A 15,372-nucleotide genomic window follows, 5' to 3' on the forward strand; every position below is an offset into this window, starting at 1 on the left:
TGCCTGAGAACTTCTCTGCTCCGTCCACATATATAGCAGATCAGAAGTGCCAGGAAATTAACATCCCCAGGAATAGACCTCAAGCAATGACACAGGAATTGGCATTTAAAGGTCCAGTTTCCCTTCCCTCTGGGTGGGATAATTCTGTGTGTTCTTTACTGTTTTCCAAAGTTTTCCTAAGGGAACAGCTCTAGTGACCCACCCACTAGAGTAGATGGGTTAAGAATGGTACTGGCTGCCTTTCCTCCCTACCTCTCTTCCCTACTTCCTCCTTCCTGACCAGTGCTCCCTCCATTTCCTGAATAAACTTCTTGCATGCAAACCCTTGTCTCAGGGTCTGAGACACACATTATGTGTCCCCCAACTGTTTATTCGTTTCAGTACTAATTCACTTAACTGAGACATATTTCTCAATTAACTATGAATTCTTTACACATCTATGTTTCCTGCTTACTACATGTCCTGATTTTTACGCTAAGCAATCAAGCTGGCAGTAAAGAAACTAAAAGATAGTTTTAGAAATCCAACCATTAGATCTATCTCCTCCGCACCAGTGTCATTAAGGATAAAAGGTTCCACAGTTCACAGATATATAGGTATTTGATTTATTTTGATCTGTAAATGTTAAAGGAAACTACTTTATTATCCAAAGTAGATGTACCTGACTCCATTATCCATGAAAACATACTGTATATTACTGCTTCTCATATAGATTTTAAATTAGCTCTGGGTTAAAGAACAGCAGGGTCCACAGTGAATGAAGGGCAGTATCTCTCTCTACCAATCAAAACTGGTCTTAACAGGAGACCCACAGATATACATGGAATTCTCCCTGACCTATGCAATTCATATCTAATTCCACTGAATTTCTACCATGTTCTTCAACATTATGATCTTTTGAAGAGAAAAAAAAAATGTCTGACCTAATAAACTGGTATCAGATGGTACTATCTGAATCTAATTTTAATATCAACTATCAATCTAATTTAATATCAATAAAATCTAATTTTATTAACAATTTGATAATTTTTTATCAAAGGGAAAAAAAACCTCAGCATTCTTTAAAGTTATCACATCTCAAAGCGGAAATGATTAAAACAAAAGAGAGCTACAGCAAAGTCAAAAAGTGAATTCTTCTACTAACATAACTTGGACAAAATAGTGACAAGTCTTCATTCTAGAATATACATACATAACACATATATTTATAAAAGTATTCAAACCAGTAGATCTCAAATCTCACCATCACAAAAGTCATACACCTCACAAAACTTAATACAGGGAATCAAGTTCAAATGAAATGAAATAAATTCTGAAGAAGGGCCCAAACTGCTGAATGAAACAGGAGTACTATTACCATTCTATATGAATATCTTCTTAAGCAGACATTCAGACAGTAAGCAATGTGAACTGAAGAAAGACTAAGTATTTCACTTATACTTTCATTCTTTAATATGCTGATGAAGTATTCCCTGTCTTTGCTGTGGAATCCAATCAACTGTTTAATTTATCAATAGCGTAATCTATCTTACCCCTTGATGACAGATTAGCTTTGGTAAAACTCAATTACATAACTGCTACTTACTATCCTTAGAGAAGAGGTTAAGAGTCAAGCAGAGCTTTCCTCAAGTCCCGTCTCTACCACTTAGAATGTGTCCTTGGGCAAACTATCAAATCTTTTCTAAGCCTATTTCCAAATAAATATTAGTCTGGACCATTTTTTACCTTAGAAAGATTGCAACCTTATAAAGAAAGGATAAAGACAGCAACAGTAATTCTTAGCCATGTTGAAAGGCGTGAGATACTGCACCTAAAACACAGCACAGTGCCTGGCACCTAACAAGTACTCCCTTCTATTACTGAATGAAGTTCCACCTTTTAACCTTATACTGAAGTTGTCTCAACTTATTTGTCCAGCCTTATTCTTCTTTACTTTCTATACTCCAGTCAAACTGAACTGTACTCTACTGCCAGGATCATCACTTCCCACCCCACAAACCTGTGACTACCGAAATCCTAGGCATCTTTCAGAACCCAGACCCTGTGTCATCACTACCTCCCCCAGCCCCAGCGAAACATCTCTCCTTCCATGAACTGACATAACCCTTCCAATATGCCATTTATGGTATTTAACACTCTGCATTCTATTACAGTACCCGTCCATACACGTTTTAATTCTTTGTTCCATAATGCCAGCACAGGAATTTGCAACAGTTTTGAATCCAGAGGCCTCCAACTTTCTTTTGTTATTTTACATAAAGATCTGCTGACTCTATAAACCTCAAGGAAAATAAATACACATGAACTTCAGAAGATACAAAGAAAGAAAAAAGAATTACGTTGTGGAAATTTAAGAACCGAATATGTATTTCATACCGGTATTCTGCTCCCCACCCTTTCACAAAACTCATTCTTATGGTGCACATTCTAGTTAGCTGATACACGGCTTCAAAACCCTGATTAACAGACTGAGCCAGAAGAGCAGCAAATTCCTGGTTGTTGAAGATCTTCAGGTTACAGCCTACGATTGAGAAAAAGATTTAAAAATTATGTAAAAAGAATATTACTATTAGAAAATCATTTTAAAAGGGCTACAGATTTTAGAATATGAGCATGCAAATCATCTCCTGATTCCTAAAAGTAATAGCAAAGAAAAACTCAGCAAGTTGATACAATAGGTTTATTTACATTGTTGTATCCATACCTGGTGGAATTTTACACACTGTTGCAGGGTGCCAGCCGTATCTCTGATTACAATTGGGGCTCTGCACAAAGATTGCACTATCACTTAGGCACTCAGCAAAAACTTCTCCACCTATGTAATATAAGCGCACTCCTCTTCCTAAAACAAAATATATATGGAATCAGTTTTACAACATTTACTATTTCAGCATGACTTTCAAAGAGTCTTCTCAGAGGATAGTAAAATGACATAAAGTATTTTGATGACTTTTTCCATAGCTATGCTTTTTTGAAATCTAACTTTGAAACATACCACTGTACATTTTTCCAAGTACTTTTTAAAAATGATTTGATTGATTTGTAAAGATAATACGTGCTTATCAAAAATACTTCAGCAACGCAGAAAAGTGAATGGATAGCAAAATAAAGAATTTTATACAAATTACAGTTATTTCTAAATAAATAAAAGAATTCATTTGAAGGAATTAACTAATGTCTGGATTAATATGCCTTCATTATAATAAACAGTATTTCTTTAAAGAGCCCACTATGGTTAAGAAAAAAGGTAATAAAAATTATCAAGAGATCAGAGTCATCTGCCCCTTTTATAACTATATATATTATGGGGGCAACTAGGTCCCTATTTATATAAGCAGAATTAGATAAGAAAAAATTATATTGGGAGATTTTAATATACCTTTCAGAATTTGACAGATCAAATATATACATAAAATATGAGCAGATCAAATATACATAAAATATTAGCAATACAAGGATTAAAGAAAAAATTGTGAAAAGCAGAATTCTAAGATAGCACTTAAGATTCTCACCCCGGTGTATTTATCTTCTCAATTATTCAATCAAACACTAATCTACATACTGCTTAAAGGGATTTTTCAGATGTAATTAAGTTCTCAAATCAACTGACCATAAGAAACTAAGACTACCTTTGGTGGGCCTGACTTAATCAGGTGACAGCCCTTAAAAGGGACTGGGCTGGCCCTGGTGAAAGTGATTCAAAGTGTGAGCAACAGGAATTCAACACAACAGAGTCTTCACTGCTGACTGTGAAGATGGAGGGGGCCACGCAGGTGGCCTCTAGTTGCTGATAGCAGCCTCTAGCTTACAGTCTGCAGGAAATGAGGATCTCAGCGCCACAACTTCAAGGAAGTGAACTCTGCAATAATCACCTGTGAGCCTGGAAAAGGACCTCAAGCTTCAGATGAGAACACAGCCCAGCTGACCCTTTGATTTCCCTTTGTGAGACCCTGAGGAGACTCCTAACCCACAAAAACTGCGACACAGTAAATTTGTGTGGTTTTAGGCTGGTAAATGTGTGGTAATATGTTACGCAGCAAAGAAAATTAATAAAAACCAACAAGCCAGATTTACTACATAAATATGGAACCTGGTGCCCAGTTCTCTTAATGACTACAGAATACTTATATAAAAAATAAAGTTGTTCACTTGACCATTAGGAAAACATTAAGTCCAAAAAGTAGAGATTTTTCAGGCTATAGTTTCTGATCAAAAGCACCCAATAAACTAGAAATCAAAAGTAAAAAAAGATAATCCAATAATTACAGCACTCTAAAATTTTGTACAGAAGTAAATAAGGTAGGGTAAACCTTTTGTTAAATGTTTATGCAGAGCCCTAATTAGAACATGGAAAAATCAGAACTGTTTTACTGAAAAGAGGGCAGATATTCAGAGGCCTTCCTCACCTATAAGATACCTGAGTACCTTAGGAAGATGATATAAAATATACACATCAAGCAAGATTTGAGAAATTCCACATGGAGCCAACTAACAGACCTCTGAAGTCACTAGCACTTTGCAATATCACATTGACTCTTTAGTGATCAGCATTATTTCTCATAGGAGGTGATGGTTAATTAAATGAACAGAAGCAAATTATTATCAAAAGAAGTTACTTTAAGGTGATGAGAACTATGTTAGTTATTTTTGTGGCGCTCAAACTATTTTTTACCTCATTGTCAAAAAACTACTGACGACCCAAAGAGTTGTTGTTTATGTGGATTACATCTATGCAAACTTACCATATTATGTGTGAAAACTGAGATTCAAAAAAATTAATTCATTTGAAAATCAAAATAATAAACCCACTACATATTAACATAAACAAGTTTGTGAAAAATAACTATTTTGCAAACCAAAGAAAAAATTAGTGAGAAGAGTAGCAATGTTTTATATTTTTGCAAATATCCTTAATGTCTGGCTTAAGAGAAGACAGTAGAATTCTCATCAGAGTCTACGTTTAATTCCTTGCAAAATCGTAAGCCTTGTAAGCCTCTGCAATACTTCACTGTACAGTCAAGAGAGAACAAGAGTGAAAATGGCAAACAGCATCTTAGTACCACTGTGAAAATTGTTTTTACCTCACCAACTTGCTGAAAGGGTGCCTGGGATTACCACATTTTGAGATTCTATGAATTATTTTTGAACAAATTAAATGGTCGTTCTTGTTTTAGATATCCTGCATCAGATTAACAGTGTGCAGATCTGACATATGAATTCACTGAACGGGGGAAAAAACTAGGAGATGTAAACAAACTGAAAAAAAAACTCATGATTTGTTAAAATTACATCCCTAAAATCTGAACATGACAATTTTATGACTGGTAGAGGCTCAGCAGAGTAAAGTTATTTTAACACGCATTTATTGAAGGACTTCCCAGTATCGAGGGTGCCAAATTAACAGAAGCTCAAGATAAAAGTTCACAGACAGAAGGATCACCAGGATCTACTAAAAGCTGTGAAGCTGTGCACTTCAACATGACTGCCCTTAAGGTGGGAGAGAGAAGGCAGGCTTTTTTGCACACAATCTCTTGATGTGGTAAACCACATAATGCTCACATGATGAGTATATGGCACTGGCTTTTCACATAAGGGAAAAAAACATACCTATATGTCTTCTTGTCATTTCTACTGTAGCATTTCTGTTGACGTTAGAGAGTAAACCTAGGCAGAACCTCTCTGAATTTGATGGATCTGTGAAGCCGTCTACGGTGAGTGAGGGCTGTGATGCATGGAAGGTCTCTCCAACCCTCTGGTTTAATTCGTAATACGCTATTGAACACCAAAATGCAGGTTCTGAGTAAGTAACAGGCTGCAAATCTGGGGCAGAAAAAACAAACACATAAAAGAAATGTGTGTGAATAATTCAAGCCACCTCAAGCCAAGAATAGACTGAATATCATCACCTTTACATGTTCTATGCCAGCCTACACTGGCAACAGCCCAGGAAACAGACTTAACATCTACATCACGAACTCCAGATTCCAAAGAGCACTCCAGATTTTCAATTTCTCAAATATCCCCTATCTCATTAAGTCATTCTAATCTTCAAACAGCTTTCTTAGACTTTATGGTGGATCATTTATTCTAACAGTAGTTTTACCCTGCTTGTGCCACAGTCAATTTGCATTATAAAGTTAATTTTGGGTAGGACAGAGTAGAACAAAGCTGAAGCAAAGATTAATGAGTCAAAAGCCACAGGGGAAAAAAAGATGTCATGATAGGATACAAAATACAACATATTTTTGACATTTGTCTATTTTAACATGAGATTCTCACTGAGTTACCCTAGTTACAAAAATAGAAAACCCAAATATACACAAGAAACAGAAAGTAATAAAACATACAAAAAAAAAAAGAAAACATACAGTATGCAAGTGGAAACAGAATATAAATCAAAAGAATCTACATATTTCATGGGAAAATGAGGATCACATGTATTTAAGTGCTGTCATTTTGATTAAAATGCATCATAAGCAATATCATGGGAAAAAAATGACAATTTTGTAGAACAAATTCCAATGTGTAGAAACTGAAAAGAAATTGTGAAATAGTGAGGTAAAATGAAGACCAAGAATAAACTACAGATCGTATACACACATATATACATAGGTATTAGCTATCACATATATATATCATCTCCCATACTACATGTACATGTGAGTGATATATGTCTATATATATTTATACACACATCTCATATGAATAATTGCTATTATAAAATACATCAGCAACTAAATATATACATAAAAATCTAGCCATATAAGAACATTTTTCATGAATATGATTTCCATGAATAAAAAGGTTATTAACTTCTTGTATGTGCCAGGAGAAAAGAGTTTTAGTAATATTGAGGCACATTATCAGTATCATTTTTAGAAAGCACTAAGTTGAACAATCATTTGATTATTCGCTGGGATCTCTTTCTCATATATATGGAAAATAATTACCAGAAAGGACATTTAATTAAAAAGGTATAAAAACAGTAGGGGAAAAGTATTTGCAACTTACCCAAACTATGATTAACAGGGGAAAGAGTAGTAGGAGATAGTTCTGCTGGAGATCCTGAAACAAAAGATTCAATTTTAAACCAGCTGTAAAAGTATTTCCATAAGTTCTAACCAAATAAATAATAAAACTGATTGTATCTGGTTGTAATGGTCACAGATGATACACAGATAATTTACATACCAAGGATTCAAAATATACAACTGCTTAATGGAAGTTTAATTTTGGAAGCTTCAATAGATAAAAGATACAAAAAAGTCCTGGCTTCAAGCTACCCTCTTCCAAAGGCATCCAATGTTGCCAGTTCTTTGTGTACCTTTCCAGAAATATTCTTCAAACCATATAATATATTGTGTTCTGTGCCTCCTGCTTTTTATGTACAAATGGTAACACAGTTCTGAACTTTGCTTTTATATTACTTATTCTATCAGAGATGTTGATATGTTTCCCTTTTACTTATGTATCTATTTATCCATCCATCCATCCATTCATCTATTAGCTGCATAACATTACATTATGGAATATTATGATCCCATATTGATGGATATTCAGGTTATCTTCAATCTTTTGCTTTAAGAACCAAGATTCCAATAACTAATCTCGCACACTATGCACATTCTCAATTGTATCTTAAGGGTAGGCTCTAAAAGAGAAACTGCCAAATCAAAGGGTTGTCCATCTGTAATTTGATAAATTTTGCCAAAATTGTCATCTATAGAGGTTGTACCAGTTTACATTCCCAGCAACAACATAAATAGGGGAGGCTCATGTGCTATTGTTGATAAGTAAGAACAAGGTCTTAACAAGTATAGTTTTAATTTGTATCTCTCTTATAAATGACACTGAGCAGTTGAATACTTGTTTATATTTTATTTCCTTCCTGTGAATAGTCTGTTCTTTTCTTTTGCTCAATTTTCTATCGTGGTGTTGATCACTTTTCTCACTGATTTACAGAAGGCTCTTTATTGTTTTAGTGATATTAGTCCTTTCATGGTATGGGATGTAAATATTTGGTCATCTGGCTTATGATTCTTCATCCCAATTTTGACTAAGCAGTATTAAAAAAAACTTTTATGTGATATAATTTACCAATCATTTTGGGGTATGTCACATTTTGATAAAACAGTGGTGATACCAGAAATTCTTGGCTTACTCTTAACTTTAAGGAACTACTTCTAGTATTTGCCCATTAAGTATGATGCTGGCTGTGAGGATGAGAGAGAGAAAATTCTTTATTTAGGAATTCTGAATCAATAATCGTATGCAATACTGGTCTGCAGATTTATGTTGCAAGCACAAATGTTACGCTGTCTCATAAAGACAAGCTAGAAGATTTAAGTCTTTTCTATGCTCTGTAACAGTTTATTTAAACTACTTAGCATTGGAATAAACACATTCTTTAATATTTCAGTAGAATTCCCATGTGAAATTCTTTGCAGTTAAAAATTTTCTAGGGTTTATTCTAAGACACTTCTCTATTGCTTCTATGAAGGTTGACTGTTCAGGCAGCTCTATTTCCTGGAGTCAGTTTCAGTAAATTATATTTATTAGAAAAGTATTCATTTCTTCCAGTTTTAGGTAAACTTGCTAAAATCTAATCAAGAAAATAAGGGAGGAGGGGGCACAAACACATAAAATAAGAAAAAGAAGGAAGAACCACAGACACAAGAAAAACAGTGACTGAGATTACTTCACTCAATTTTATGCAACTAAATTTTAAAACATATTTGTTATAAACTGTTGTTAAATAATATTATAATTGTAGGAAAAATTTTGTTTTCTTATCATTATTCTCTACATATTTTGAAAATGTTACCCAAAAAAGCATGACTTACAGCCCCCAAGCTTTAAAAATATAGCAATGGCATAGATGTAGAATAAGGTCAGATGCCCCCTGTGGACCTCTCCCCTCTCCACACTATAACCATGACCTAAAATACCAGGCAACACAGGTGAAACAGCAATTTCCACATAAACAAATGAATCAAAAATAAAGAACAGGTGATAATGATTTTTGAGAAGACAGAACAGCCTTCCATAACAAAGTTCTTATGTTCTTTTTTTATTCTTCAGTTTGAAAAATCTGTTGGCAAGTCACAACAGGTACAGCTATGAAAGGTCAAAATATATTTAGAACAATGAACTAAAACTCACTGCTGTTTCCTGAAGCTGAGATAAAATAAACAAAGCCACTATTAGAAATGGAGGAAACTGCCCAATTTTTCATCTTTTAACTGTTTACTCCCTCTATTAAATACTTATAAGAAGTGACTAGTAGAGTCACAGTTCATTAATTTAGACTAAGAGGAGTCCAGTCAGATGTGATAAAAGTTAGAACTATATATTATGAAAAGGAAAGTCGATTAAAATCATATATAAAATTTTTAGAAGTTAAATTAAGCTAAAAATTTATTAGCTAACAGAAGTTTTTAGAAACTTTTTTCTTAAACAGAGCCAGGTTAAATGATGATTAACCTATTAGTTATTCATATATACATGCTTCTACTGAAGTCGGGAACTTCCAGTTATGAGAAGTAATGATCTCACTATTTAAAGCTAGTTTCTATTACTTGCAGCTAAAACATCTAGAGAAATCCTTGTGCACATAACCTTGCATACAAGTTCGCAGATATTTGTAGGATACATTTTTTCAACAAGGAAATGTTAGATCAAAAGGAATGTGAGGTTAAACTTTTATAAGTACCAAAGTACCCTCCCAAAATGTTTAGACCCACCAACAGTTTATGAGCGTTTCTTCATGCCATGTCACTACCTTCTGACATATAACAATTTGAAAGGTTTAAATGGGGCAACTCTGATATTTAAAAATTTTACTTATTTTTATTTTGTTATAAATAGTGCACTCATGTTCTTTATGTCCCTTTTCTATTAACTACTGTCTTTTTCCTCTTTATTTGTAAGTTTTAAATTTAGAAATCAGTTATTAGGCTTGTCATACATTTACAAACATTTCCCCAAGATTTTTGGTTTGTTTTGGTAGGTCTTTCAAGGTTAAAAACAAATTTTTATAACATTATTTTTTAGAGTTTTAGGTTCACAGCAAAATTGAGCATAATTTACAAGAGTTCCCATATACCCATACATGTATAACCTCGCCTGCCATCAGAGTCACGTGCCACAACGTCAATTTATTGTAACTGAGGAACCTACACAGACATCATTATCACTCGAAGCCCTTAATTTACATTAGGGTTCATCCTTGGTTCTGTACTTTCTACAAATTTTGACAAATGTATAATGACATGTATTCACTATTGTAGTTTCATACCAAATAGTTACACTTCCCTAAAAATCTTCTGTGCTTACCTGTTCATCCCTCCCTGCCCTCTAGCCCCTAGCAATCACTGATCTTGTTACTGTCTCTATAGTTGTTTGTGCCTTTTCCGGAACATCACATAGCTGGAATCATAAAGTATGTAGCCTTCTCAGATTGGCTTCTTTGACTTGTAATATGCATTTAATGTTCCATGTATTTTCATGCCTTTATTTAGCAGTTTTCATTTTAGCACTGAATAACATTCCATTGTCTGGATATGCCACAGTTTATTTATTCATTCACTTACTGAAGGACATCTTGGTCGCTTCCAAATTTTGGCAATTATGAATAAAGCCACTAAAAACATCCATGTGCAAGTTTCTGTGTGTACATAAATTTTCAACTATTTTAGCTGAATACTAAGGAGCATGACTGCTGATCACATGGGAAGAGTATGTTTAGTTTTGTAAGAGTCTGCCAATCTGTCTTCCAAAGTGGCTGTACCATTCATTTTGCATTCCCATCAGCAATGATCTTGTTGCTCCACATCCTTGGCAGAATTCAGACTTTGATCATTCTAACAGGTGTGTAGTGGTAACATTTTAAATTTTATATATTCAAATTTATCAACCTTTTCTTCTATGGTTTTATATGTTGCATAGTTCTTGCTCAGATTATTTTAAAAATTCTTCAATGCCATGTCCTAGAAATTAGAGTCTCATTTTTTAATTTAAGCATTTTCTCTAAATGGAATTCATTTTGGTATGAGATAAGTTACATGCTTAGTATCTATAACTTTTTGAGAAATATTAAAATTACTTTGAATTTCTTGAGCAAAATTAACGGCAAAGAAATGTATATTTTACTTTTATAAGTTTCAGTGTGTTAACTAACCATAAGTTACTATCATTCAAATAAGAAAATAAAAATAGACTTATTCTTTCAAAAGGCATATATGGAAGAACAGGAAAGTTAAAGGCCTTAAAATCATTTAGTTTTATCTTCTTTGCATTCATATTACAGAGATAATCCCGAAGAACTAAAATTATCTACGATTTTGTTTTTATACCAAAAAAGGCTTAAACATATGCTTTAAAAGAATCTCATTTACTGAATACACAGACCAATCGCATTCACAAACCCTTCAAAAAACTGAGAATCACGATGGATTATTCCTTCAACCATATCCCTACCTAATCACCAAACAAGTCTTACCTCAGCAATATATTGCAAAGGCAGGCATTTCTCCCCATGTCATCTGAAACGAGCCAGAGGAAGTCTAGTGCAGTAGTTAAGAACAGAATTTCTAGAATCTGAGATCCTAGGTGCAAATTCCTCTGTCACTTTCTACCTATCTTTCTATGATGTTCATTGCAGTACTGTTTTTTATGAATTACATATAACGTTTAAAGTTTCTTGTTTTACCTGTTTATTTTTTATAATGAACATCCACTTGTTGCATAATTCAAAATGCTGCATTATAATTTTAACCTGTAAAATACTGTTTAACTTTCATTTGACATAGAACGGTAAAAATGAGATTAAGCAAAAATAAAAGAAATAGGTACTATGTCAATTCCACTTTAAAAATACACACTTCCTTCATGTTTCTTTATTATGTTCTATGTATTTCCAAATTTTCTACAAGCATGAATTATGTTCATAATGAGAATACAGTTGCTCTTCTTGTGTTTTTATTTGTACCTTCTGTAGGGTTCCCCTTATGGCTAGAATGTAGAAGACTGTTGGAAAAAACCTTGCTCCTACAATAAGAAAATATCAGAAACACTAAAAAAAATTATATTTTTTACCAAAAAGTGACCCAAAAACTATAGATCCATTTAAGTCTAAGTGAAGTAGTTTAGAGAAGGATGAGCTCTTCCTATTTAAGTAGAGAGTGGTAACCATTTTCATTGCTGGGAGTATCTGCCAAGTTAGGACACAAACACATGTAGGATTGTACTTGCCAAAGGAGAAACCAGCTGAAATTTTAATGGCCACACGCTGGCAACTGGAATCTGAGAAGCCCAACCACAGATACAGTCTTCTTCATTAGCCAATTCTAACCCTCATGTCTTTAGCTGAGTAGTACATGCTAGCACAGGAAGTTTCAGGCAAAGGCTGCAAAGCAGTGAGAGATCCTACAGTCTCACCATACTCATATCTGAAAGACCTGCTGAGGTAGGGGACTGCCCCTCCTTAAAACCTGAGGTGATTTGATGTTAAGAATTAAATTATCACCTATTCAACTCAACTCCTAATATATGGAAGAGATTAGATCCCCAACTTAGCAACCAGAGAAAGAAAAGGGTGAGTCTTTCATAAGGAAATATTATCTATATTACACTCTAGTATTATTTTATATACAATATCCAGCATCCAACTAAAAAAACATGAGACATGCAAAGAAGTAGGAAAAACTGACCCATAATCAAGACTTTAAAGTTAACACAAGCAAAACTACATATAAACCAGATACTGGACTTATCAGATAAAGAGTTTAAAATCGAAGTTATGAAACTGAAAAACAGATTATCTGAAATGAAGTCACGGAACTGGCTTAGAGAAGACCAAAAGTTAGACACACATATACCTTATCACTTGATTTTCAACAAAGAAACCAAGGTAAATCAATGAAGAAAGAAAAGTATCTTCAACTTATGGTGCTAAAACAACTGGACAAATGTCTACAGGAAAAGAAGAGCAGAAATGGAAAAAATGGTAGGTAAATACAAAACATTACTTTTCAATTCTTTAAAATAATTTTTTTAAAAACCTCAAAGTCTAAAGCAAAAATTAACATTTGGGGGTTTATACATATTTATAAATAAAATATATGAAAACACTAGCACAAACGACAGAGGTAGGTGAATGGAATTATAGTCTTGTAAAGTTCCTATATTTCACATGAAGTTGTAAAATATTACAATTTAAGTAACATTCTAAATAGAAGATGATGATAGGGGATATACACTGTAATCACGAGAACACTCACTGAGAAAATAATACTAAGTGATACTGCTACAAATTCAAGAGAGTAAACAGAGTGGATTCAAATATAAATATATTCGATAAATCTAAAGAAGTCAGAAGATCAGGAACAGAGGAACAAAAACCAGATAGCACAGACAAAAAAGAAATAGAAAAATGGTAACCCAAACCCAATGATTATTAAGAACTACATTAATTATAAAGGAACTAAATACTCCAATTAAAAGACAATGATTGTTGGGCTTCCCTGGTGGCGCAGTGGTTGAGAATCTGCCTGCCAATGCAGAGGATATAGGTTCGAGCCCTAGTCTGGGAAGATCCCACATGCTGCGGAGCAACTGGGCCTGTGAGCCACAACCACTGAGCATGCGTGTCTGGAGCCTATGCTCCGCAACAAGAGAGGCCAAGACAGTGACAGGCCCGCGCACTGTGATGAAGAGTGGCCCCCGCTTACCACAACTAGAGAAAGCCCTCGCACAGAAATGAAGACCCAACACAGCCAAAAATAAATAAATACATTAAAAAAAAAAGAAAAGACAATGATTGTTAGATTAAGTAAGACATAGAAAGGTATCCACAAGAGACACATTTTAAATTTAAAGATGCAGGTAGACCAAAAGTAAAAGGATGGTAAAAGTAAATATACCATGCCACCTGTGAAATAAGAATATATGGTGATGTTTATATGAGACACATTTTATAAAAAGTGTCACTTCATCAGCAGGACAATTTAAATGTGCACCACTTAATAACAGATTCAAAATACATGAAGCAGGGGCTTCCCTGGTGGCACAGTGGTTGAGAGTCCGCCTGCCAATGCAGGGGACACGGGTTCGTGCCCCGGTCTGGGAAGATCCCACATGCCGCAGAGTGGCTAGGCCCGTGAGCCATGGCCGCTGAGCCTACGCGTCCAAAGCCTGTGCTCCGCAGTGCGAGAGGCCGCAGCAGTGAGAGGCCCATGTACCGCAAAAAAAAAAAAAATACATGAAGCAAAAACTGACAGGACTAAAAGGAAAAACAGACAAATCCAAAGTCACAGTTAAGAGATTTTAACCCTCCTCTCTGTGACTGGTATAACAAATAGAAAGAAATTAGACAGAGTCAAGATTTAAACAATACCATCAATGATCCTAAGTGACACTTAGAGTAACACTACAATTGAACAACATTTTTAAAAGTATAAATGGAACTCTCATCAAGATAAATAAGCCATGTTGTGGCATAAAATAATTTTTAGTAAATTTCAAAGGACTGAAATCATACATAGTGTATTTGATTCATAATGGAATTAAGTGAGAAATCAATGAACTATATAGAAAACCCCCATACTTCTAAAAGACCAGACTTCTAAATAATCATGGATCAAAGAAGATATCACAAGAATTCGAAAAAACTTTAATGATAATAATAATTAAATAACAACGAAAGGGGGGGCGCCTTCAAGATGGGGGAGGAGTAAAACATGGGAGATCACCTTCCTCCCCACAAATACATCAAAACTACATCTACATGTGGAACAACTCCTACAGAACACCTACTGAACGCTGGCAGAAGACCTCAGACTTCCCAAAAGGCAAGAAACTCCCCACGCACCTGGGTAGGGCAAAAGAAAAAAGAAAAAACAGAGACAAAAGAATAGGGACGGGACCTGCACCTCTGGAAGGGAGCTGTGGAGGAGGAAAAGTTTCCACACACTAGGAAGCCCCTTCAATGGCGGAGACGCAGGGTAGCGGGGGGGAAGCTTCGGAGCCACGGAGGAGAGCACAGCAACAGGGGTGCAGAGGGCAAAGCGGAGAGATTCCCCCACAGAGGATGGGTGCCGACCGGCACTCACCAGCCTGACAGGCTTCCCTGTTCAGCTGCCGGGGCAGGTGAGCGCTGGGCGCTGAGGCTCAGGCTTCGGAGGTCAGATCCCAGGGAGAGGACTGGGGTTGGCTGCATGAACACAGCCTGAAGGGGGCTAGTGCACCACAGCTAGCCAGGAGGGAGTCTAGGAAAAAGTCTGGACCTGCCTAAGAGGTAAGAGACCATTATTGTTTCAGGGTGAGCGAGGAGAGGGGATTCAGAGAAACACCTAAATGAGCTCCAGAGATGGG

At 35.2% G+C, this 15,372-nt stretch overlaps 1 protein-coding gene across 4 annotated transcripts in view; it reads right to left on the reverse strand.

Annotated features, from left to right (window-relative positions):
* The window catches only part of SMAD2 (SMAD family member 2), a 103,221-nt gene that overhangs the window by 9,261 nt on the left and 78,588 nt on the right, over positions 1-15,372 (reverse strand). For all 4 annotated transcript variants that reach the window (XM_073790700.1, XM_073790699.1, XM_033837723.2 and 1 more), the window contains 4 exons: positions 7,012-7,065; positions 5,608-5,820; positions 2,705-2,842; positions 2,377-2,521 (listed from right to left, as the gene is read on the reverse strand). In XM_073790700.1, coding sequence (XP_073646801.1) covers positions 2,377-2,521; positions 2,705-2,842; positions 5,608-5,820; positions 7,012-7,065 — 550 coding nt within the window. The remainder of the gene's footprint in view (positions 1-2,376; positions 2,522-2,704; positions 2,843-5,607; positions 5,821-7,011; positions 7,066-15,372) is intronic.

Source organism: Tursiops truncatus, chromosome 13 (assembly GCF_011762595.2).
Source record: "Tursiops truncatus isolate mTurTru1 chromosome 13, mTurTru1.mat.Y, whole genome shotgun sequence".
Lineage (NCBI taxonomy): Eukaryota > Metazoa > Chordata > Mammalia > Artiodactyla > Delphinidae > Tursiops > Tursiops truncatus.